At 49.4% G+C, this 22,679-nt stretch overlaps 1 protein-coding gene across 1 annotated transcript in view; it reads right to left on the reverse strand.

Annotated features, from left to right (window-relative positions):
- LOC112113452 (testicular spindle-associated protein SHCBP1L) overlaps window positions 1-22,332 on the reverse strand; it is a 58,538-nt gene extending 36,206 nt beyond the window's left edge. The window contains 6 exon segments of the mRNA XM_026656011.1: window positions 85-171; window positions 10,466-10,680; window positions 11,365-11,381; window positions 11,384-11,510; window positions 19,557-19,706; window positions 22,087-22,332. Coding sequence (XP_026511796.1) covers window positions 85-171; window positions 10,466-10,680; window positions 11,365-11,381; window positions 11,384-11,510; window positions 19,557-19,706; window positions 22,087-22,332 — 842 coding nt within the window.
- Between the last annotated feature and the right edge of the window lie 347 nt (window positions 22,333-22,679).

The raw sequence follows: 22,679 nt of genomic DNA on the forward strand, positions 1-22,679 counted from the left end.
CAGCTTTTTTTTTTTTTTTTAAATATATAAAAGAACACCCCACACACACCCCCCTCAATCTCTTTTTTGGGATAATATACTTACAGTTTAATTCTCTCTTCTACCAGTGCCGCATAGGTCTCACAACTTTCATCTTCATCCCAGTCCCTCCAAAGGAAGTCGTAGAAAAACCTAAAAGATATATTGACATTACAGGGGGTCCCGAGTATACGTCAGGATTGCGTTCTTGAAAAGGGCAATGGATACTGAAACGACAGATACCAGGGAATTTAATTTTTCCCCATAAGAAAAAATTGCCTGCCCCACTCTACTCCTGCCCTGCCTCTTCCCGCCCAGTTCTGCCCCCTCCTCCGAGCGCACCCCATCCCCGCTCCTCCTCCTCCCTCCCTCCTGAACCCCATGAGAAGCACCCAAAGAAAAGCCCTGCAGAAGGTGAAGCAACAGCTATGTGCATCGGAACACGTTCCCCTATTGGTGAGCGACGGATTCAAGAAATGATGGACAAGGGGGAGACTTATACCGGGGACCTCCCTGCATGATACTGCCACCACATTTGTTCTTGCGTGAGAAGCAGAAAAAAAAAGCTTCCATATGTTTTGGCAATCAACCTCATAACTTTTTACTGTAGTGATCTCAAGTTGTGAAAAACATTTTCACTTCATAAAAAACTGCAACACCGCAAATCTTATTTCCCCGCAAGAAAAATCTGCTTAATTTCTGCAGTTTGATTTCTCTCTTCACCTCACCAGCAACCTTAAGTAAAATCTCAACAGCACTTCTATAAGTTCATCTATATGGTGGTTTATGGCTGTCCAAAAGAAAAAATGTAGTTACCTACCCTTCATTTTTCCTTCTCTGAAATGGGCACCTGGTGCTCCATAATCTGTTACAACTAGGTTACTCTTCCTCATCTTCCAAGCCTTGTGACTAAAAAAAATAAACTCCACTAGCTTCACAATGTAGTGCTGGCAATTAGAACTGATAAGAGAAGTGATTGCCTCTCTGTAACTCCCCAATCAACTGCTCATGCTAAGATGATAAATTATGAATTCCGATTATAACACAGGGAAATGGAAGAAACTGCTTACAGCAAAGAAAGATCCTAATATGAGGGAATCACAAGATTTCTCCATCTCTCCCTGCAGGAATATTCCATAAAGAGAAAAAAGGAAGAACTGAGACATTTCCCCTCCAACTGGAAATGAATGCAAATTAGGTGACAACCTGGGAGAGATCTCTCAGAGCACCAGATGCCCACTTAAGAGAAGGAAAAGTTACATGTAGGTAGGTAAATTTAACCTGTCTTCATCATGGGTACCTGGTGCTCAGTAATCCATTACAACTGGGAAGTAACCAGTAAAACTTATCTACATAAACAGGAGGGAAACTTGAAACATCAAGAGTGAACCACAAGGAAAAAACAACTGCTTGAGGATAGGTTTATTTTGTTTTACTTTTCTTCTGCCTTCCCTCAGTATGTGAAGTGTTTATTGAAAGAAAGCCAAGAGAGCCTGCAGGACCTTCTGCCCAAAAGTTATCTCAAAGACAAAACATCTATTTAAAACAATAAAGGAATGCACTTAAGTCCACATAGCTATACTACAAAATTACTTCAAAGCACTATGCTATTCTGTCCAGGAAATGGACATATGCCTGAACTTTTACAGGAGGAGGGGGATCTTTTATGAACAAACTGTAGGCCTGACAAACTCCTTAATTTATCCATCTAGGACTAGTGCCTATAATGCTTTTGTTGCAATCTTCCTTAGGTCATCCATCTAATATTAAAATTGCATCCAATTTTCTTCAAGAATTAGTTTTATGTAAATAGAATTTGAATATCCCAACATCTAAAAGCAAGTAACTGATTCTCTTAGTGGTGAAAGAACTTAGGCCTGGTCTACACTAGAGGTTTTTTCGAATTTAGCAGCGTTAAATCGAATTAACTCTGCACCCGTCCACACAACGAAGCTATTTAGTTCGACATAGAGGTCTCTTAAATTCGACTTCTGTACTCCTCCCCAATGAGAGGAGTAGCGCTAAATTCGACATGGCCATGTCGAATTAGGGGAGGTGTGGATGGAAATCGACGCTCCTGGAGCTATCCCACAGTGCACCACTCTGTTGACGCTCTGGACAGCAGTCCGAGCTCAGATGCTCTGACCAGCCACACAGGAAAAGCCCCGGGAAAATTTGAATTCCTTTTCCTGTCTGGGCAGTTTGAATCTCATTTCCTGTTTGGACATCGTGGCGAGCTCAGCAGCACTGGCAACGATGCAGAGCTCTCCAGCAGAGGTGGCCATGCAATCTCAGAATAGAAAGAGGGCCCCAGCATGGACTAATCGGGAAGTCTTGGATCTGATCACTGTGTGGGGCGATGAGTCCGTGCTTTCGCAGCTGCGATCGAAAAGACGGAATGCAAAGATCTACGAGAAGATCTCAAAAGCCATGACAGAGAGAGGATACAGCCGGGATGCAACGCAGTGCCACGTGAAAAATCAAGGAGCTGAGACAAGGGTACCAGAAGACCAAAGAGGCAAACAGACGCTCCGGATCCCAGCCCCAGACATGCCGTTTCTACGAGGCACTGCATTCCATTCTAGGTGCGGCCGCCACCACTACCCCATCACTGACCGTGGATTCTGAGGATGGGATATTGTCGACGGCCGCTTCCTCTGAGATGTTAGCGGACGGGAAGATGAGGAAGGAGATGAGGAGGACGAGGCAGTCGACAGCGCTTACAACGCTGATTTCCCAGACAGCCAGGATCTCTTCATCACCCTCACAGAGATCCCCTACCAACCGTCCCCAGGCGTTAACCCGTACCCAGAATCAGGGGAAGGATCAGTCGGTAAGTGTTTTAAACATGTAAACGTTTATTTTGAACAGAACAGGAATATTAACAGTGGGTTTTTCATGATTAGTTTGCCCTAGGCGCTTAATGTTTTAGTCCTTGGCAGTGCAACTACTGCCAAAAAATCTAACAATGTCCGGTTTGTCATGATTGGTTTGCCCTAGGCACTCTACTGTTTAGTCCTTGCCAGTGCAGCTACAGTAAAATACGGTCTATATGTCTGGGGATAGAGCTGAAATCCTCATGGGACATCTCCACGAAGCTCTCCTGGAGGTAAATGGAAAGCCTTTGCATGAGGTTCCTTGGGAGAGCGGCCTTATTGTGTCCTCCATAGTAGGAAACGTTTCCGCGCCAGGCTATCAGCAAGTACTCCAGGATCATTGCCTTGCAGAGCATGGTGGCATACGGCCCTGGTTTTTGCAGGCTTTCACGAAGCATGCGTTCTTTCTCGGTCTCAGAAATCCTCATCAGAGTGATGTCGCTCATGGTGACCTGCTTTGAATTAGGGGAATGTTAGTATTGGGACTGCTTGCCAGTTCCTTTACAGAACTGTAACCGGCGGTTTACAGCCACGCGGTGGAGGCGGGAGAGGGGCAGCATACAGGGATCTTTCCTGGGGACAGCCGCGAGGGGGTGGGACAGGGGCAGAGTTCATGGTTGCCGGATTGCTGGCAGCAGGAACTGGCCAATGCTAGGAGCATTGCTTTGAACGTGAAAGAAGGGCAGTGCTATAATTTAAGTTTTAAGCAGCCACAAGTCTACGGCTTACCATGTCAGCCTGCTACCCAAATTCCGCTGTCCTGCCCCACTTGTCTGATCTGCACTGCAAAACCCCCAGGCACTGAATGCGAAGGTCGAAAATTCGACCGTGTCCTGAGTGCACATGTGATAGGTGCTGTGCATGGTCTTGTTCACAGAGAAAGACTATGTTCTTTGTTCACAAAAAAAATCTTTCTGAGGAATTCACTCCCTTTTTCCCATCCCACAGCTGCGACTGTCTCCCGACCTACCCTGGCATCACCCTCCCAAGGCTGGCGCAGATTACGCGCAGAAAGAAAAGGACACGGGACGACATGTTCTCAGAACTTATGGGCTGCTCCCGTGCCGAGGCGGCCCAGAGACCCAGTGGAGGGAGAACATGTCGCAATACCAGCGAGCACACAGCGAACGGGAGGAGAGGTGGTGGCAGGAAGACCAGCAGGCGACTCAAATGCTGCTTGGACTAATGAGGGAGCAAACGGACACGCTACGGCGCCTTCTGGATGTTCTGCAGGACCGGAGGCAGGAGGACAGAGCCCCGCTGCAGTGTATCTGTAACCGCCCTCCCCCGCCACAAAGTCCCATACCCCCCTCACCCAAAGTCCCAAGAAGGAGGGGCGGCAGAGGCCGTGAAAACTGTCACTCCACCCCTGCAGACTGCTCAAGTAGCAGAAGGCTGTCATTCCCCAAAATTTGATAAGTCCTTTCCTTCCCGCCTCACCCAAGCCCCCGTCCCAGTTTTATCCCCTGTGTTGTTGCTAATAAAAAATACGTTTCTGTTAATTACTGTTTCCATCATGTTCTTTTAGAGGAGAGTGTGTTTGAAGGGGGGGGAAGGGGGTTGGTAATTGGACAGGACAGTCACCTTTACCAGGGTACAGACACGGGGGCAGGTTCAGCAGCAGGTCACACACACATTGCAGTCACTAGGCACCCTGGTCATTCTGGGAGGTGGTTTTCATGTTCTGTGTGGGGGGGGCTATGTGACGGGGGAGGACGGTTAGAGATCTTATGCTGCGGTCCTTATCCTGGATCACAGAGCCATGCACCAGGAGATCTGTAACCGTCCTCCCCCTGCCAGAAAGTCACACAGCCCCCACACACAGAGTCCCGAACAGGAGGGGTGGCAGGCTCCGTTGAAACAACCAGTCCACCAGTGCGGACCGCTCTAGGAGCAGGAGCCTGTCATTCCTCGAGTTTAGAAGCGTCCTTTGCATCACTACACTACACCCGCTCCCCACCACAGTCTGCGTCCCAGTTTCAACACTTTACCGCGAAAACCGTAATAAAGAAAATGGTGTTCATTAACAAATTTCCAGTTATTTTATTTTTAAACGTGTGTTGGAAGGGGGGGAACGGGGTATGTAACTGAAGAGGATAGTGAACATTAACTGGGTAAAGAAACAGGGGCAGGTTCAGCTTCTCTGTAAACAAACTTAATAGTCATAGGTTACCCCGCTCACTGAGGAACCTAGTTTTCAAAGCCTGCCGGATGCACAGCGCGTCCCGCTGGGCTCTTCTAATCGCACGGCTGTCTGGCTGGGCGTAATCAGCAGCCAGGCTATTTGCCTCAACCTCCCACCCCGCCATAAAGGTCTCCCCCTTGCTCTCACAGAGATTGTGGAGCACACAGCAAGCTGCAATAACAATGGGGATATTGGTTTCGCTGAGATCAGAGCGAGTCAGTAAGCTTCTCCATCTCCCCTTGAGACGTCCAAAAGCACACTCCACAACCATTCTGCACTTGCTCAGCTGGTAGTTGAAGAGTTCTTTTTCAGTGTCCAGGGCGCCTGTATAGGGCTTCATGAGCCAGGGCATTAGCGGGTAGGCTGGGTCCCCGAGGATCACTATAGGCATCTCCACATCCCCAACAGTTATTTTGTGGTCCGGGAAGTAAATACCTTCCTGCAGCCGTCTAAACAGACCAGAGTTCCTGAAAACACGAGCGTCACGAACCTTGCTCGGCCATCCGACGTTGCTGTTTGTAAAACGTCCTCTATGGTCCACCAGTGCTTGCAGCACCATTGAAAAGTAGCCCTTTCGGTTAATGTACTGGCTGGCCTGGTGGTCCGGTCCCAGGATAGGGATGTGAGTTCCATCTATAGCCCCACCGCAGTTTGGGAATCCCATCGCAGCGAAGCCATCTATGATGACCGGAACGTTTCCAAGGGTCACTTCCTTTGACAGCAGTAGCTCAACGATTGCGTTGGCTACTTGCATCGCAACAACCCCCACGGTAGATTTGCCCACGCCAAAGTGGTTCGCCACTGACTGGTAGCTGTCTGGCGTTGCAAGCTTCCAGAGGGCTATGGCCACTCGCTTCTGGACAGTCAGGGCTGCTCGCATCCGGGTGTCCTTGCGCTTCAGGGCAGGGGACAGCAACTCACAAAGGTCCAGGGAAGTTCCCTTCCGCATGCGAAAGTTTCGCAGCCACTGTGATTCATCCCAGACCTGCAGCACTATGCGGTCCCACCAGTCCGTGCTTGTTTCCCGGGCCCAGAATCGCCGTTCCACAGCATCAACGTGACCCATTGCCACCATGATGTTCACGGCTCGGGGTCCGTGCTTTGTGACAGGTCTGTGCCACTCTCAGACTTCATGTCCTCACCGCGCTGCTGTAGCCTCCTCGCCCGATTTCTCAGCATCTGCCTCTGGAAAAGGTGGATGATAAGGTGTGAGGTGTTGACAACGGCCATAACTGCAGCGATGGTCGCAGCGGGCTCCATGCTCGCAGTGCTGTGGCGTCCGCGCTGTCACTCACCAGAAAAGCGCACGAAATGAAATGACTGCCTGCCGGCGCTTTCAGGGAGGGAGGACGGGAGTGACGGTTGGATGACGACAGTTACCCAAAACCACCCTCGACACATTTTTTTCCCCAGCAGGCATTGGGGGCTCGACCCAGAATTCCAATGGGCAGCGGGGACTGCGGGAACTGTGGGATAGCTGCCCACAGTACACCACTTCCAATGTCGACGCTTGCCCCGTTAGTGTGGACTCACAAAGTCGAATTACTGTCCTTAGTGTGGATACACACGTTCGACTTTCTAATATCGATTCCACATATTCGAATTAAGTAAAATCGAACTACTATCATAGTGTAGACATACCCTTAGAATACAAGGAAAGCAAATAGATTACAATGTTCAAGTGGAAACTATAATTTCAGGGGACACAATTCTGGTACAGGCCTGAAAATCATTTCATCTGCAAAAAAACTGCACAGAAAGATTCCAGATGGATAAAGCCCCCCAAACTTTAGACTTGATGACCCTTGCGGTCCCCTCTAACTCTCTGGCTCTATCAACTAACTCTCCTGGCCAATGTAATTGCGAACAGATAAAATGTTTTAATAAGTATGGGGAAAACTCCCCCATTTGTTTAGGAAAAATTAGATTATCTGAAACATTAAACTATTCTACTAGTCTCCTAACAGCATCTCTGCAGAGAGACAGCTTTAAGGAATTGGGAAATGTGAGGGTGTTGCAATAAATGCTAGAATTGGAAGGAATATGCTACAAGTAGCCTAACATTGAGACCTGAACCTTCAGGAAGATTGTGTCATAGTTTGAGCAAGTGCCTATCTAGAAGGAACTCCAATATATGTCCTTTCAAGAGCACCATGAGAATCAAGTTCTCAAAATCCTTTCAAGTTGCCAGATTTGTGGACAATTTCTAGATTTGACTAGGATGTTCCATGAGCTCTCCTGAATATTCATGCTCTAGAAGGCAAAAACTTCAATTTCCAGGCCAAACACTTCATGTGCTGAGGTCTAGAAGTTTGAGAGGATCCTGAAATATGTTTCCACTTGACCAGGAAGTTCGAAGTGCTTTTTTGGTCACATACACTAAGGTATTTTACTGAAGGCCTGAATTAACCTTTTCAAAAGACACCGCAACCCCCAATATACTGGGCTGTCCATCTTAACTGTTGTAAAGATTGCTGTTTCTGCAGCTATAGCTTTTGCTGCTGCCTCAGTCTATGACTTGCTCCTTGAAGAGACAGAGGAATGCTTTAAAAAAGAAATGATAGAAAGAGTTTATAAATGAGGAGGGAAAGCTGAGATGAACATGCTCTGACCTTAAAGCCTTACTGAAGTGGTTTTAAAGCTGTGCAACAAAACTCTCCTTTCTTAATGCTAACATTTTAGCACAGGATTACAGCCATTTGGATTGTCCATTGAAGCTGTCAAGCTAATGGTGTAAGCAACTAGCCACTCAGCAATATCACTTGAATGAAAATTGTTGTCAGGCTCAGTAAAGTGGCAGGCTAGACCAGTTTGGAACACGTGAAAGGAAACTGGAAGAGAGAAGCTCAGTCACATCCCTATAGATTCCAGCTATTTTGATGGTCTGTTATTGGTATAGGCAGGATGCTTGCAGTAGGGGCTAGGATGCTCTGCTGCACTCATAAGAAAAGTCAGCAACAGTGGTAAAAAGGCAAGCTGTTAGGCCACGCTGAGCTAAGGGAGGCCAGACAGAAAACAGGTCTACTGACAGGCTACCAGTATGGCCTAGATCACTCTGCATCCTGCAAAATACAAAAATCAAATCAAATTGGGGGCAGGGGAAGAGAATGCAGTGGTAATACGAAGAACTATACTAGGCCATACTGTCACCACACTTGAGAAAGCCAGGGTAACAAAGGGCTAGCGGGCATCAGCAGGCTGGACCAGGCCACTCTACTGACTCGCTGAGGAAAAGACAGCAGAAGGAGTGGATATACGGTGTAGGGAAATGCAGGGTATAGAATATGCTTCACAAATCCATATCTGCACAACCCTCAGGCTGCCCTAATATAATGGTAACTGATACCAAATACGGAGAATCTGAAACATTTGAGTGCTATGTTGTTGGGGTTTTTTTTTTTTTAAAACGATGTTTTCATTTTCAGAGCCTGTAGAAGTCAGAGCTTAAGCACAAGAAAAATTGTCTAACGTCCTAGACAGTTGGGCCAAAAACACCAGGTACGTTGGCAAACTGAAAGCAGTAGGCAAGTCATGCTCCCAGGTTGTTCCTGACCCTGCTGACTTACCAGCCTCTTGGGAACATTCCTAGAACCCATACTTCACCACAGTCAGATGAGAAAAATAAAAAGCTAGGGGCCTCTGGCTTGGTGCTTCCAAAATGCCAGGTCCTGATGCAGAATTTCCATTCCAACCAGCTTAAGGCTTGCCTGTCGGATGTCTGTAGAGTGGAGTGAGTAGGTGGTGATCATAGCTAAGCCTGCTACACTGCCATGTTTCCTCCTCAGTAATAGCTTTCCCGTACACTCCTCGTCTCAAAAATCCTCTAAGGCCTGGGTCTACACTACAAACTTACATTGGTATAACTACATCGCTCAGGAGTGTGAAAAATCCATGCCCCAGAGCAACGCAGTTATACCAACCTAACCCGTTATAGATAGCGCTAGGTTGACGGGAGAACTTTTCCTGTCTACATAGCTTCCACCTCTCATGGAAGTAGGGTTTCTCCCGTCAGGATAATATCTTCACTAAAGCGCTACAATGGTGCAGCTGCACTGGTGTAGCTGTGCCACTGCAGCTTTTTAAGTGTAGACCTGCCCTAACCTACTAGGGGCACCAAGAAGAGGAAGAAAAAAGAAATATGCACAATGGAAGTAACTCCTGCTTAGAGATGAGTCCTAAGAGAACCTCCAGGTTCTTTGAGCAGAGGCAAAACACTGGGGCATTAGAGAGGCAATCACTACACCAGGGGTCGGCAACCTACAGCATGCATGCCAAAGGCGGCACACGAGCCAATTTTTCCAGCCCCGCACAGCCCGCTGCCGGCCTGGGTGAACGGAACCCTGGCTGGCAGCAGGCTGAGTGGGGCCAGCAGCTAGGACGCCGACAGGCAGGAGCCGGCGGGTCTGGAGTTCCTGACGCCGGCCCCTTGCCAGCCAGGGTCCGGCCATCGGCCCCGCTCAGCCTGCTGCGGCCTGGGATACCAGCCGCCGGCCCCGCTCACCTCGCTGCTGGTCTGGGGTTCCAACCACCCGGCCCCCTGTATTTATGTGCCCGTGCTTAATTTGTGTTTTCGATGATTTGCCTTCTGAAAAAATCTCCCATGTCTCGCACCCCCAGGCTAAGAACCACTGCACTAAACTGATAAGATCTGCATTTTAATTTAATTTTAAATGAAGCTTCTTAAACATCTAAAAACCTTGTTTACTTTACATACAACAATAGTTTAGTTATATAATATAGAGTTATAGAGAGAGACCTTCTAAAAACATTAAAATGTATTACTGGCACGCGAAACCTTAAATTAGAGTGAATAAATGAAGACTCGGCACACCACTTCTGAAATGTTGCTGACCCCTGCACTACATTGTGAAGCTAGAAAGAAATGGCAAAATATTTTCAAGTTGAAATGACTCATTGAAAGAAATCCTTTTCTGCAAACAGTTTGTTTCTACACATTAACAAGCATTTTGTCAGAAAATTCCTGACTGGCTCTACTCAAGATACAGTACTGCAAACCTTGAAAACACCATATGGTTGGCGCATTAAGATAAAAGGGTCAACACCTTTTAGAGTAAAAAAAGCAGAAGTATTAAGGCAAAGCACCAAAATCCAGATAGAGCTGCTGAACCTCAGGTCCAAAAGCTGTTCCCTCCTGGACTAAGTAAATCCAATCAAATTGCAAGGGTTTTTTGGGCCATTAACTGGACTGCATCAAAATACTTTTTCATCCTTACCACTTTTTAAACTGAGACTTTTGTTTGTGAATACTCTTACACTATTAATGAAGCAAAGTAAATCTTTCTAATCTTTCTATTTTAGGTACAGTTCCTCAGTTAACATTTTAGCATCTCTGAATGGCAAAAATACAGGGGAAAAAGCTAAATACCTCACAACGTCCAAAGCCTGGGCAATATCAAATACTACCATATCCTGCCCCTCGACAGGGTAGATTTCCAGCAAAGGTACACAATGGTCCAGTTCCTCCAAAACATTATCAACAAGCTCTCTTGGAATATTTGCAATATTAGAGGAAAATGGTTCAGCAACAGATATAGAAGCTTTCAAGTGAGATGAGGTGCTCTGAGATGGTTTGCAAGTAACCTAAGACATAAGAAATATATAGTTACAAAATGTTTTTAAAATGTCTATATCTTTATTAGTATGATCCTGCAATCCTGCCACACACACAGTTCTTATTAACTTTCATGGGAGTGCCACCTGTAGAACTGATCCATACTAAAAATAATTAGTGAAAATGACATCTTCCTTTAATTTTACCTTAAAGCAGTAGTATGATTTTAAGAGAAAATGATTAGTTTGCTACAGAATAGGTAAATTGAAAATTATGAGTTATTTTTTTAATCTAAACACTACAGACAGCTGTAGAGGCCAGTATTTAAGCCTGTTTATCATTCAGGGTGAGAATTTGCAATTTCATAGTCTACTTATCTAGTATGTTAAGCTCAGTTTGAGGTTTTGTTTATTTACTAGGTAATCTCTTTGATCTGTTTGCTATCACTTATAATCACTTAAAATCTATCTTTTTGTAGTTAATAAACATATTTTATGTTTTAATCCAAACCAGTGTGCGTTTGACTAAGGTGTCTGGGGAAAATCTCAGCTTGATTACCACAACTATGCATGGTCCTCTTCACATTGAGGTTAAGCCCATATATAATGGCCAGATTCGACCAGGGCAGAACGAACAGTACTGCTCTGGGGTCTTAGGCTGGGAGGCTAGTGATTAGAGAGCCTGCATGTGACTGCAGCTGGGTGTGTCCCTACCTTTGTGAATACTGGTGAAAGTGCAAGCCTGGAGGGCTTTGCAACTTGTCACGGCAACACAGTGTGAAAGGGAGCTGGTGGGTCAGAGAGCTCAGTGATACCCCAGTTCTAGGTGGCACCCCGGGGAGGAACCTGTCACAGGAATCCTGTGGGGGGAAAATATAGCATGTAATCTCATAATTAAAGACTACTGTAATGTTTACAGGAGCAGAAGTTAAGATTGTGAAAGCGACCTTCATTTTGGCATTTCCAGACTCTGGAATACTTAATTTTTAACCTTAATTTAACTACTTTAAAAAAAAAAAAAAAAAAAACGACATTAAAAAATAGAAAATAATTTGTGTGTGACTACACATCACATGTCACAGAAAGGAAAAATTTAGTTAAAAAAAGAATTGATAGTCTAATCCTGTCCCTACCATTATCCTGTTTCCTTGAATTTGCAGGTTGGAGGATATAGTTATTCTTTTTTTCCAGTTCTCAAGGACCAATGTGCAATAACAAGCACTTGAACCAGTCTCAGAAGAAGCACTAAGAGATCGTATTGCATACCAGGATCCCCAAGCAGTGGAGTAATTATGTCCATAAAGTTGGGTGAAGAACAAAGACACTACTCCACAGCTAGATAGCAGCTCAACTCCCATGAGGTTTTGTGTAGTCATCAGTCAGGAGAAGCTCATTAAGTTTCAGCAAGAGCTGTACACATCTCCAGAATGAAACTGGGGAAAGAGGAAAATTGTTTCCTCTAATTCACTTGTTTACCAAAATCTCATTCCAAGATTTTAGCTTCTTTATGGGACTCCCCTGGCATAAGGATTCCAAATTAGTGGGGATGAAGGGTAGGGTCATGAGATCTGTGAGGACCAAAGCATCTCTAAGTCCACTTTCCATAAGGTAAATAACCTCTTTTCCAATGCTTGTCCATAAGGATCCCACGCTGCAGGTGAGTGACCAACAGTTACCTCTCAAAAAAGCTGGCTGTAGGATTCCTATCCAAGATGCCACAATGGAATAATGATAGGTATGTGAACTGATCAAACTCCAACTAGCTTCTCTACAAATCTCAGGAATACGGAATGGCAGAGTATACAAAGATGGTATTTTCCACAATCTGACTACCATACACAATAGCTCAAAGTATGTCCTTTTCTGCACTTGAAAATGTTAGTAAATGCATCTAGTTCGAAAAGCATGCACAAATGGAGGACTAAAAAACGGTTACTCACCTCTTGTAACTGTTGTTCTTCAAGAGGTAGTGTTCATGTCCATTCCAATCAGGTGTGTGCGCACTCACGTGCACAATGGCTGGATGATTTTTCCCATAGCAGCATCTGTCAGGTCAGTCTGGGCGCCCCCTGGAGTCACGCCTTCATGGTGCTCAATATAGGGCCCTGCCGACTCGCCACCCCTTCAGTTCCTTCTTGCTGGCTAGAGGGGAAGGAGGGTGGGTCCTGGAATGGACATGAACAACTCATCTCAAAGAACAACAGTTACAAGAAGGTGAGTAATCGTTTTTTCTTCTTCTTCGAGTGCTTGTTCATGTCCATTCTAATCAGGTGACTCCCAAGCCCAAGTTCAGGAGGTGGGGTCGGAGTTGTCCACTGATTGGAGTACTGCTCATCCGAAAGCCGCATCATCTCTGGCCTGCTGGGTAATCGCATAGTGCATGGAGAGAGTGTGTATGGAGGACCACATCGCCGCCCTGCAGATTTCCTGAGTAGGGACCTGGGCCAGGAACGCTGTAGATGAAGCCTGTGCCCTGGTAGAGTGTGCAGTAATCAGAGGTGCAGGAACACCTGCTAGGTTGTAGCACTCACGAATATGGAGACGCTATCCATAACAAGATGAGTTGGAATGACACAGGCTGACCTTTCATCCTGTCCACCACTGCCACGAATAACTGGACTGATTTCCTGAATGGTTTTGTTCTCTCGATGTAAAAGGCCAGCGCCCTGTGGACATCCAGAGAGTGGAGCCTCTGCTCCCTGCCGCTGGAATGAGGCTTAGGGTAGAAGACCAAGAGAAAGATGTCCTGGTTGATGTGAAACTGCAACACAGCCTTCAAGAAGAAAGCAGGATGGGGCTTGAGCTGAACCTTGTCCTTATAAAACATGGTGTAGGGAGGGTCTGATGTTAGGGCCCTGAGCTCAGATACCCTCCTGGCCAAGATTATCGCTACCAGGAATGTTACCTTGTAAGAGAGGTAGAGCAGGGAGCATGTTGCTAAAGGTTCAAAGGGGGGCCCCCCCATGAGCCTACAGAGGACCAAGTTGAGGTCCCAGACAGGGACAGGCTGACAGACATTAGGGTATAGCCTGTCGATCCCTTTTAGGAATCGGCTGACCATGGGGTTAAGAAACACAGAGCGGCCCTGCACGCCCAGGTGGAAGGCCGAGATGGCGGCTAAGTGCACCCTTATTGAAGACCAGAATCCCTCCTGCTTCAGATGGAGGAGGTAGTCCAGAATGAGTGGCACTGAAGCAAACGTCGGGGGCGAATGGTGCTGCGCCAACCAGATTGAAAATCTCTTCCACTTGGCAGGGTATATGGCTCTCATAGAGGGTTTCCTACTGCCCAGGAGGACCTGTCTAACCTGGTCTGAACAGGAAAGCTCCAACGGACTTAACCATGGAGCTTCCATGCCATGAGATGAAGCGACTGGAGGTTCGTGTGTTGGAGACGCCCATGATCTTGTGTGAGAAGGTCCGGGAAGAGCAGCAAGGTAATCGGGGCTCTCACGGACATGTCTAGGAGAGTTGTGTACCAGTGCTGATGGGGCCAGGCCGATGCTATCAGTATGACCTGAGCTCCATCTCTGAGGATCTTGAGAAGCACCTTGTGAATGAGTGGTATGGATGGAAAGGCGTATAGGAGAGAACCTCCCCAATGGAGGAACACATCCGCGCTGGAGCCTGGGCTGTGATTCTGGAAGGAGCAGAACCGCTGGCACTTCCTGTTGCGTCACGTGGCGAAAAGGTCTACCTGGGCAAAACCCCACCTCTGGAAGATTTAAATTGCGACGTCTGGGCGAAGGGCCCACTCGTGGCTGTGAAATGACCTGCTGAGGTGGTCTACCAGCTCGTTCTGTACCCCAAGGAGGTACGACATCAGATGTACTGAATGTTCTACACAGAAGTCCCAAAGCATGAGGGCTTCCTTGCACAGGGGAGAGGAGCATGCACCCCCCCCTGTTGGTTGATATAGAACACTGCTGTTGTATTGTCCGTCATGATTGATACACATTGTCCAGTTAGGTAAGGACGGAAGGTCTGACATGCTAGGCCTACCACTCTCAGCTCTCTGACATTGATGTGGAGACCCAGATCTGCTTGAGACCAGAGGCCTTGAGTTCTGCAGTCTCCCAGATGAGCTCCACAGCCCATCTGATGCATCCATCACCAGTGACAGAGGCGGCTGTGGGGCAGCAAAGGAAACCCGAGCACACCTCCTGAACATCAATCCACCACCGGAGGGAGTCGAGGACTGGGCGAGGCAGGATCACAATCCTGTGCAAACTGCCCTGGGCTGGCCGATATACTGACACAAGCCACGACTGAAGCGGTCGAATCCTGAATCTGGCATGCTGCACCACATAGGTACAGGCAGCCATGTGTCCGAGAAGTTTCAGGCAGTTCCTCCCTGTAGTGGTGGGGAACTGTCTGAGGCCTCGAATTATATCGTTGAGGGCCTGAAACCTTGCCTCCGGCAGGTATGCCCTAGCTTGGGTTGAGTCCAGTGCTGCCCCTATGAACTCTATCCTCTGGATGGGAGACAGTCAATTTTGCTTCGTTTAGAAGTAGACCAGGCTGTCTAAGGTGGCTCTGATGAATCTGACCTGAGCTTCCACTTGGGTCCTGGAGCGGCCTTTGATCAGCCAGTCGTCGAGGTAAAGAAATACCTGTACTTGGTGCCTTCGCAAAAACGCGGCGAAGACTGCCATGCACTTGGTGAAGACTTGAGGTGCTGCTGACAGGCCGAACAGGAGGACAGTAAATCGGTAGTGGGTACTGTTGACCACAAACCTGAGGTACTTCCTGTGGGGCTGAGTAACTGTGATATGAAAATGTGTGTCCTTCAAGTCGAGGGCGGCATACTAGTCTACTGGATCTAGTAAGGGGATGATGGAAGCCAAGGAGACCATGCGGAACCTGAGTTTCTTTATGAACTTGTTGAGTTCTCACAGGTCCAGGATAGGCCTGAGGCCGCCTTTGGCTTTCGGTATTAGGAAATACCAGGAATAAAAGCCCTCACCGCGTGTTCCTGAGGAACCTCTTCCAGTACCCCTAGCGATAGGAGCGACTGCACCTCCTGGATAAGGAGCTGCTCATGAGAAGGGTCCCTGAAGAGGGACTGGGAAGGAGGGTGGAAGGGCGGGAGAGCACAGAATTGGATGGAGTATCCCCTCTCTACCATGTGGAGCACCCAGTGGTTCGAAGTGCAGGACCATGCATGGTAGAAAGGGGACAGTCAGGAGAGAGAGGTATGGTGGGGTAGATCCAGTCTCTGATCTGGTGCGCCGTCCTCAACCGCACCGTCAAAAGGCTGGTTAAGTGCCAGAAGGCAGTTTGGGTTGGCCAGAGCCCTGGCCTGAAGACGGTTGTTGTCTCCTCCTGTTCCTCCTCTGAGAACCGTCCCGGCAGTTCTGGTGATGGAATCTTGGCAGAGGTTGCGGTCTGAAGTGTCTCCGCTGTGTGGCTGGAGTGTGCAGATCCAAAGACTTGAGGGTGGCTCGTGAGTCTTTCAGGCTGTATAGCCTCTTGCCTGTCTTTTCAGAAAAAGAGTCACACCCTCAAATGGGAGGTTCTGAATAGTCTACTGGACCTCATAAGGCAGCCCCAAGACTTGGAGCCCCTTCTCATGGCCACCCCAGTAGCCGTGACCCTAGTGGCAGCATCTGCACTGTCCAATGTGGCCTGGAGGGAAGCCCAGGCGACTAGCTTCCCCTCCTCCACCAAGGCCGAGAACTTGGCTTAGGAGTCTGAAGGGAGGAGCTCCGTAAATTTGGCCATCGCCGCACAGGTGTTATACTAGTACCTGCTGACGATGGCCTGCTGGTTTGAAATAGGGCGCTGCAGACCCCCAGTAGAATAGACCTTTCTCCAGACAAGGTCTAGTCGCTTAGCCTCCCTGTTTTTTGGGGAGGGCCCTTGGAAATCCTGTCTCACATGGGTTAGCAGCGTCCACAACAAGAGAGTCGGGGTGAGTGGGAGTATAAATGTTTGTACCCTCTGGAGGGCACGAAATAACGCCTCTCATTGCACGTGGCAGTGGGCAGCAAGGAAGCTGGGGTCTGCCACAGGATCTTGGTAGTGTCCACAATAGTCTTAATCAGTGGTAGGGCAATACGAGAAGGTCCTGAGGGGGTGAGGATGTCCACCATGGGATCAGCCTCCTCAGCCTTAATGCCCAGACTCTTGAGCAGCCCTTCGCAGCAATTCTGCAGCACCCTGTTGTCCTCAAGCACTAGGGCTACGGCTGTACCCACCAATGCCTCATCTGGCAACGATGAGAAGAAAGCACTTATAAGCAGCAGATGCTCCCTGCCATCCAGCCCCAGGAGATCCCGCGACTCTCAGGGCAGCATCGGTGCTGATGGGGCGCTCGCCGGCACCAGGGCTGTAGACTTCGAACCCAGTGTTGGCGCTGCCATCAGTAAGACCCAGGGAACCATCGATGGAGCCAGTGCTGATTCCCCCTGTCTGCGCCGACGAAGGTGGTGGGCCCATCGCTGGTATCTGTGCTGGAGCTGTCAGTGCCTGCACCGTAATCAGCGCCGAAGTCAGGTGGCTCAGTGGTGCCAATGCTGCGGCTGGAGGTGTTGGCATATGGGCTGGCGCTGAGGCAAGCTGCATAGACTATGGCGGGATGAAGGTGGCTGAGGCCACAGAAGATGCAGCAGAGCCTTGGTGAAAGGCCCAGGTCCAGAATGGCCACGGTGGTGGATTCTGCCACTGCAGTGGCCACACCTGGGGCTCTCTCCTGTCTCTCCTGGACCTCGATCTTTGGCTCCTACTTCTCCTGGATTGGTAGGAGTCACTCTGACTTCCAAGGTTTCTAACACTGAAGACCAGGGAGGAGCTGAGCCTTGGTGCCTCGAGCGTCAAGAGCTCGGGGAGCAGGTAGGCTCTCTGTTCGAGTGGGCCGGTGCCGAGGGACATGGAGAGGGGGAGCGCCTGGACATCATAGCTGGCTTCCCTCTTGACTGCGCCAGGCCGTGGGGCCGCCAACACTGGAGGTTCTTCCCTCATCGGGGGCGAGAACGGCACCGTAAGGTACAACAGGTCCCAAGCAGCTTCGAAAGCTTCTGGCGTCTAAGGGAGCTGTAGCTCCTGGCCTCTAGGGACCGGTGCCTGTGGGGGACTCAACTGCCTTGCCTGAGCAGGAGTCGACGCGGCCCCAGTGGGGGATCGGAGCTGTGGCCCACCTGGAGTCTCACTTCTCTGGACTTAGCCGGAGGTGACCAACTGTCCAGCTTCTTTTTCTTCTGAGGCAATGTTGAGTGGGATCAGTGCCTGCTCTCAGCCGGGCCTCATGAGGTGCCATGCCGGGGCCGAGCGTCCCAGGACCAGTCTTTTCTCGGAGCCAAGCTTGACAACTGTGCTGGGGCGCTCTGCGTCAAGGATGACATGTTAGGAGCCAGGTCCCCTGATCCTGGGTCAGAATGACGGCATACTGCTGCCTCCATGAGGATCACCTTAAGCCGCTGTTCCCTTTCTTTAAGAGTTCTAGGGCAGAACTCGCAGCAGATCTTACAACGATCCTTTTGGTGACCCTCCCCTAGGCACCGTAAACACGAGGAGTGTGGATCGCTCTTCGGCATGTGCTTCACCCAGGCCACACAGTTTTTAAACCCCGGGGACTGCAGCATACTACGGCTCCGGGGAGTCAGAATGGGAGGGACCTCCAACAACTCTAATTAATAATAAATAAGGTAACTATATACAGAGAACTGCAGAATGCGCTTGCTAAGCAAGGGCTACAGGAAGTTCTAGCCAACCGTCACTGGAGGTAAGAAGGAAGTGAAGGGTTGGCAGGGCCCTATATTAAGTGCAATGAAGGCATGACTCCAGGGGGTGCCCAGACCGACTCGACAGATGCTGCTATGGGAAAAATCTTCTGTGCATGCGCACACACCTGACTGGAATGGACATGAACAAGCACTCGAAGAATAGTTAAATACCCATCACTGTGTGAAGATCTGAAAACACAGGTGTTTGAGAACTTCCTAGAAACATTTGAAAAAACTCAATGATGATTAGTGTGCAAGATGCTGTGAGCCTTGCTTATTTTTCCATTAAACTTTAAAAACCTAAATGCTTTATTTTAATGACAACTACCGTATATACTCAATCATAAGCCAGTTTGTTTATAAGCCGACCCCCCCAAGATTGATAAGTAAAAATGGAAAAAAATGTATAACCTGTTCATAAGCCAACCCTATAATTCAGGGGTCAGCAAACTTTGGCTCCCGGGCCATCAGGGTAAGTCGCTGGGGGGCGGAAATGGTTTGTTTACCTCGAGCGTCCGCAGGCACGGAGGTAAACAGTGTGTCCCGGCGCGCCAGCTGCTTACCCTGTTGGGCCAGGACAGCAACTGGTGGGGAAATTTTTTGGGGAGGGGGGAGAAGCTGGGAGTCAGGGGAGTAACCCCTGGGACCCCACCCCACATGACCCCACCCCTAGTCCGGGACTCTCACCCTCTCCCCATCCCATCCCTTATCTGGGGAGGGCCAGGGGAGGATGTCTTTGACCTGGCTAGAGCTGCTCCTGCAGGCTGGGCAGCGCGGCCCCAGCCTGCTCCAGTGGGCCAGACCGGGCAATGCGGCCGCATGATGTTCCAGTGGGCTGGGCCAGGCGGCACAGCCACAGCCTGCTTTGGCAGGCTGGGCGGGGCCGAGCGGCATGGCTGCAGCCTGCCAGCCCTGGAGCTGCAGCTGCTTTGGAGGCTGGGGGGAAAGCAGCGTGGCCAGAAGCAGAGAGAATCTGGCCCCACCTCTTCCCTTCTGTCTCTACTGTACTGCCTCTCCTTGCTCCCTCTGTTGGGGGGAAGGGCTGTGTCCCACCTCTCCCTCTCTATACCCGTTCATAAGCCGACCCCCTTCTCTGGTGCTTCCCTTTTTTACTAAAAAAAAAATTTGGCTTATGAACGAGTATGTATGGTAACTAGAATGAAAAAATAAAAAGGAAAATTACTTCAACAAGTATTCCAACAAAAGGTATAAGGACATCTTCAGAATTGATGAAGAAAAGCTCTGGATTGGTCTTCCAGACTCCAAGCCATTTTTCTTTCATCTTCAATTTCTCCAGAAGATATTTACTCATTGCTTTATTGGCATCTTCTGCCTATTACATGAACAAAGAGAAAAAATTCTCATCTATCTTAAAGGCACTGCACTTTTAATTAAAAATAAATTCATATAAAACTTCACATTAATCCATAAAACATGATACATCACTCTAAGGCAGTGGTTCCCAAAGTGGGGTTTGCAGAATGTTACAGGGGGGTTGCCAGAAAAATTTCCCTCAGGGTGAGCAGAGGACCCCGGGCATTGGAGGCAGCAGGTGGGACCCAATTGCAGGGCGGACAGCCGAAGCCCCAGGAAGAGCAGGGCCAGGCAGTTGGGGCTGGCAGCCCAAGCCCTGCCTGACAGCAGGGGAGCCGGCAGCCCGAAGCACAGTGCTCTGCGTGGGGCTGGCAGCCCAAGCCCCAGGAAGAGCAGGGCTGGGCAGTTGGGATTGGCAGCCCGAGCCCTGCCCGTCAGCGGGGGAGCTGGCAGCCTGAACCCCAGCATTCTGCGCGGGGCTGGCAGCCCAAGCCCCAGGAAGAGTGGGGCCGGGCTATTTGGGCTGGCAGACAGAGCCCTGCCCCCGGCAGCCCAACCCCAGCGCTCCGTGTGGGGCTGGCAGCCCGAGCCCCAGGAAGAGCGGGACCGGGCAGTTGGGGCTGGCAGCCCGAGCCCTGCCCCCATCAGTGGGGGAGCCGGCAGTGGTTCTGGACTTCCAAGAGGTAGGCAGAGTAAAGCAAGCGCATCCATCACACTGAGAAAATTTAAACTTAAATCCCTGGAAATATTCCTTTTTAGAAGGGGGTTCATGAGATTTCACAATTTAGTGAAACGGGTTTGCGGGCTGTTAGAGCAGTGGTTCCCAAACTTTAAGGGCAGCAGAGAAGAAGGATATAATGGGGAGGAGGGAGAAGGAAAGAAAATAATGGGTGGGGAGAGGGAGTACACTCTCTTATCAGGAAAGAGAAAAAAGCAAAAAAAGGAGTGAACCCCAGAGGGGGGGGGAAATACTTTAAAAAAAGTTAACAGACAATGTTAAAATTAAACAATACACAATTACTTTAAATCAGAGTGCTGTGAGAGACTGTATTGACAAATAATAACCAAATTCCTAAATTTTATTACGCTGCTACTCTTCAGGGAAGGAGGATGGATTTTAAATAGCTTTCCAGCTTATCAGAGACAGCCATTATAACTAAGGCTTGGTCCACACTGGGGCGGGGGATCGATCTAGGAAACACAACTTCAGCTACGAGAATAGCGTAGCTGAAGTCAACGTTTCCTAGATCGAACTAAGTTTATTTACTGCGGGTCCACGCGGCACAGGCAAGCTCCCCCGTCAACAGCGCTTCCTCCTCTTGGCGAGCAGGAGTTCCGCAGTCGACGGGGGAGCGCTTCTGGGATCGATTTATCGCGTCCAGATGAGACACAATAAATCGATCCCAGAAGATCGATCTCTACCCGCCGAATCAGGCGGGTAGTGTGGACCTAGCCTAAGAAAGGAGGTAAGGCTATCTCAAAACAGCACAGTGGGGAATCATTGAATAGCTTTTCAATTAATTCTGTCAAGTTAAGCTTTAGAATATTGAAGCTTATCAAATGACAATACATGGGAAGATTAAGACTCTGTACATACTATGAACCACCATCCTTTTTTTTAATAAATGCCAGTTGAGTGACACATGACATAGTTTAGGGTGGCGAGGTTATTTCATATCTGTGAGGTGTGCAACTTTTCCCAGAGGTTGGCAATTTATTTTATTTTACAGAGAAAAAAAATGCCAATTTATTGCACTAACACCATTGTGAAGTAGACTTGACACAGCTACTAAATAACATAAGAGACAAGGTGGGTGCCATACTATCTTTTATTGGACCAAATTCTGTTGGCAAGAGATACAAGCTCTCAAGCTACACCAAGCTCCTCTGCAGGACCTGTGTAAGCTGGAAAGCGTGTCTCTCTCACCAACAAAAGCTGGTTCAATAAAAGGTCCCCCATCTTGTCTCTCTCAGATCCTGGAACTAACAGGCCCAGTAAACACCATGGCACTCTGGGAGGGTGTTCTCTAACCTTACAGATGCCCCTTCTTGGATTTTTATTTTTCTTCACAGCCCCTCCCCTTTCCATCTGCCATTTTCTCCTCCCTTCCCTTCGTTCCGATTGCTCTCCCTTCCATTTACATTCTTTACTCCGCCTCCCGGGGGCAGCGTCCGGAGGGCATGATCGCACGGTCTCTTATGTGGATCTTCTCGTTGGCTGGAGCTGTTTACCGTCAGAGGGCGGGCCCGCGTCGGGCTGAGCGCGCCTCGCCTCTTCGGATGCCCTGTAGAGCCCCCAGCCCCGCCCCAGAAAGGAACCCCTCCCCTCGCAGGCGGCTCCAGGGAACTCCCCACCTGCCCCGGCCAGTGCTGCGCTCAAGGGTACGGGCCCCGCTCACCTTGCAGCCCCGCAGCAGCCTGTCGCAGTACAAGGCCACCTTGTCCCGCCCTGGCACGGCCCCCAGGTGGGACGGGTACTGGGCTGGCAATGGGTCGGCCTCCGCCTCTTCTTCGCCCTGGCTGGAAAGAAGCGGCCGCCGGCTCGGCCCAGCGCCGGACGAGGGCCCGGCAGGCCATGAGCGGGAGTTCTCACCCGAAGCCGGTTCTATCTCGGCTGCCCCTTCCTCGGGGCCACTCGAGGCCATTGCTTCAGACAGCCACGCGCCTGGCGGCCCCGGGCCGTTACCCGCCGAGCCGGAACTACAGCCAATGGGCGGCCGGCGCGGGACACCCAGCCAACGGGGGACCTGGCTCGTGACCACCGACCGTTAGCATTAATCCGCCTCTTTGTGCTCTGCTCTTCCCTCCAAACTAACCGCGCGCGCGAGCGAGGTTCCTCATGCGCGTGACGGGGCGGGGCTTCAATGGCTCTTCTTTGCATCTCAGATTTCCTATCTCGTGCCCCTCCCCGTCGCGGTACGGGGGCGGGGCCGGGTCCTGCTCTCATCCGGGGAACTGGGGGTCCCGGGGATTCAACCACCTTACCTCTTTT

This window comes from Terrapene carolina, unplaced genomic scaffold (genome assembly GCF_002925995.2).
Source record: "Terrapene carolina triunguis isolate 2854851 unplaced genomic scaffold, T_m_triunguis-2.0 Scaffold211, whole genome shotgun sequence".
NCBI lineage: Eukaryota > Metazoa > Chordata > Testudines > Emydidae > Terrapene > Terrapene triunguis.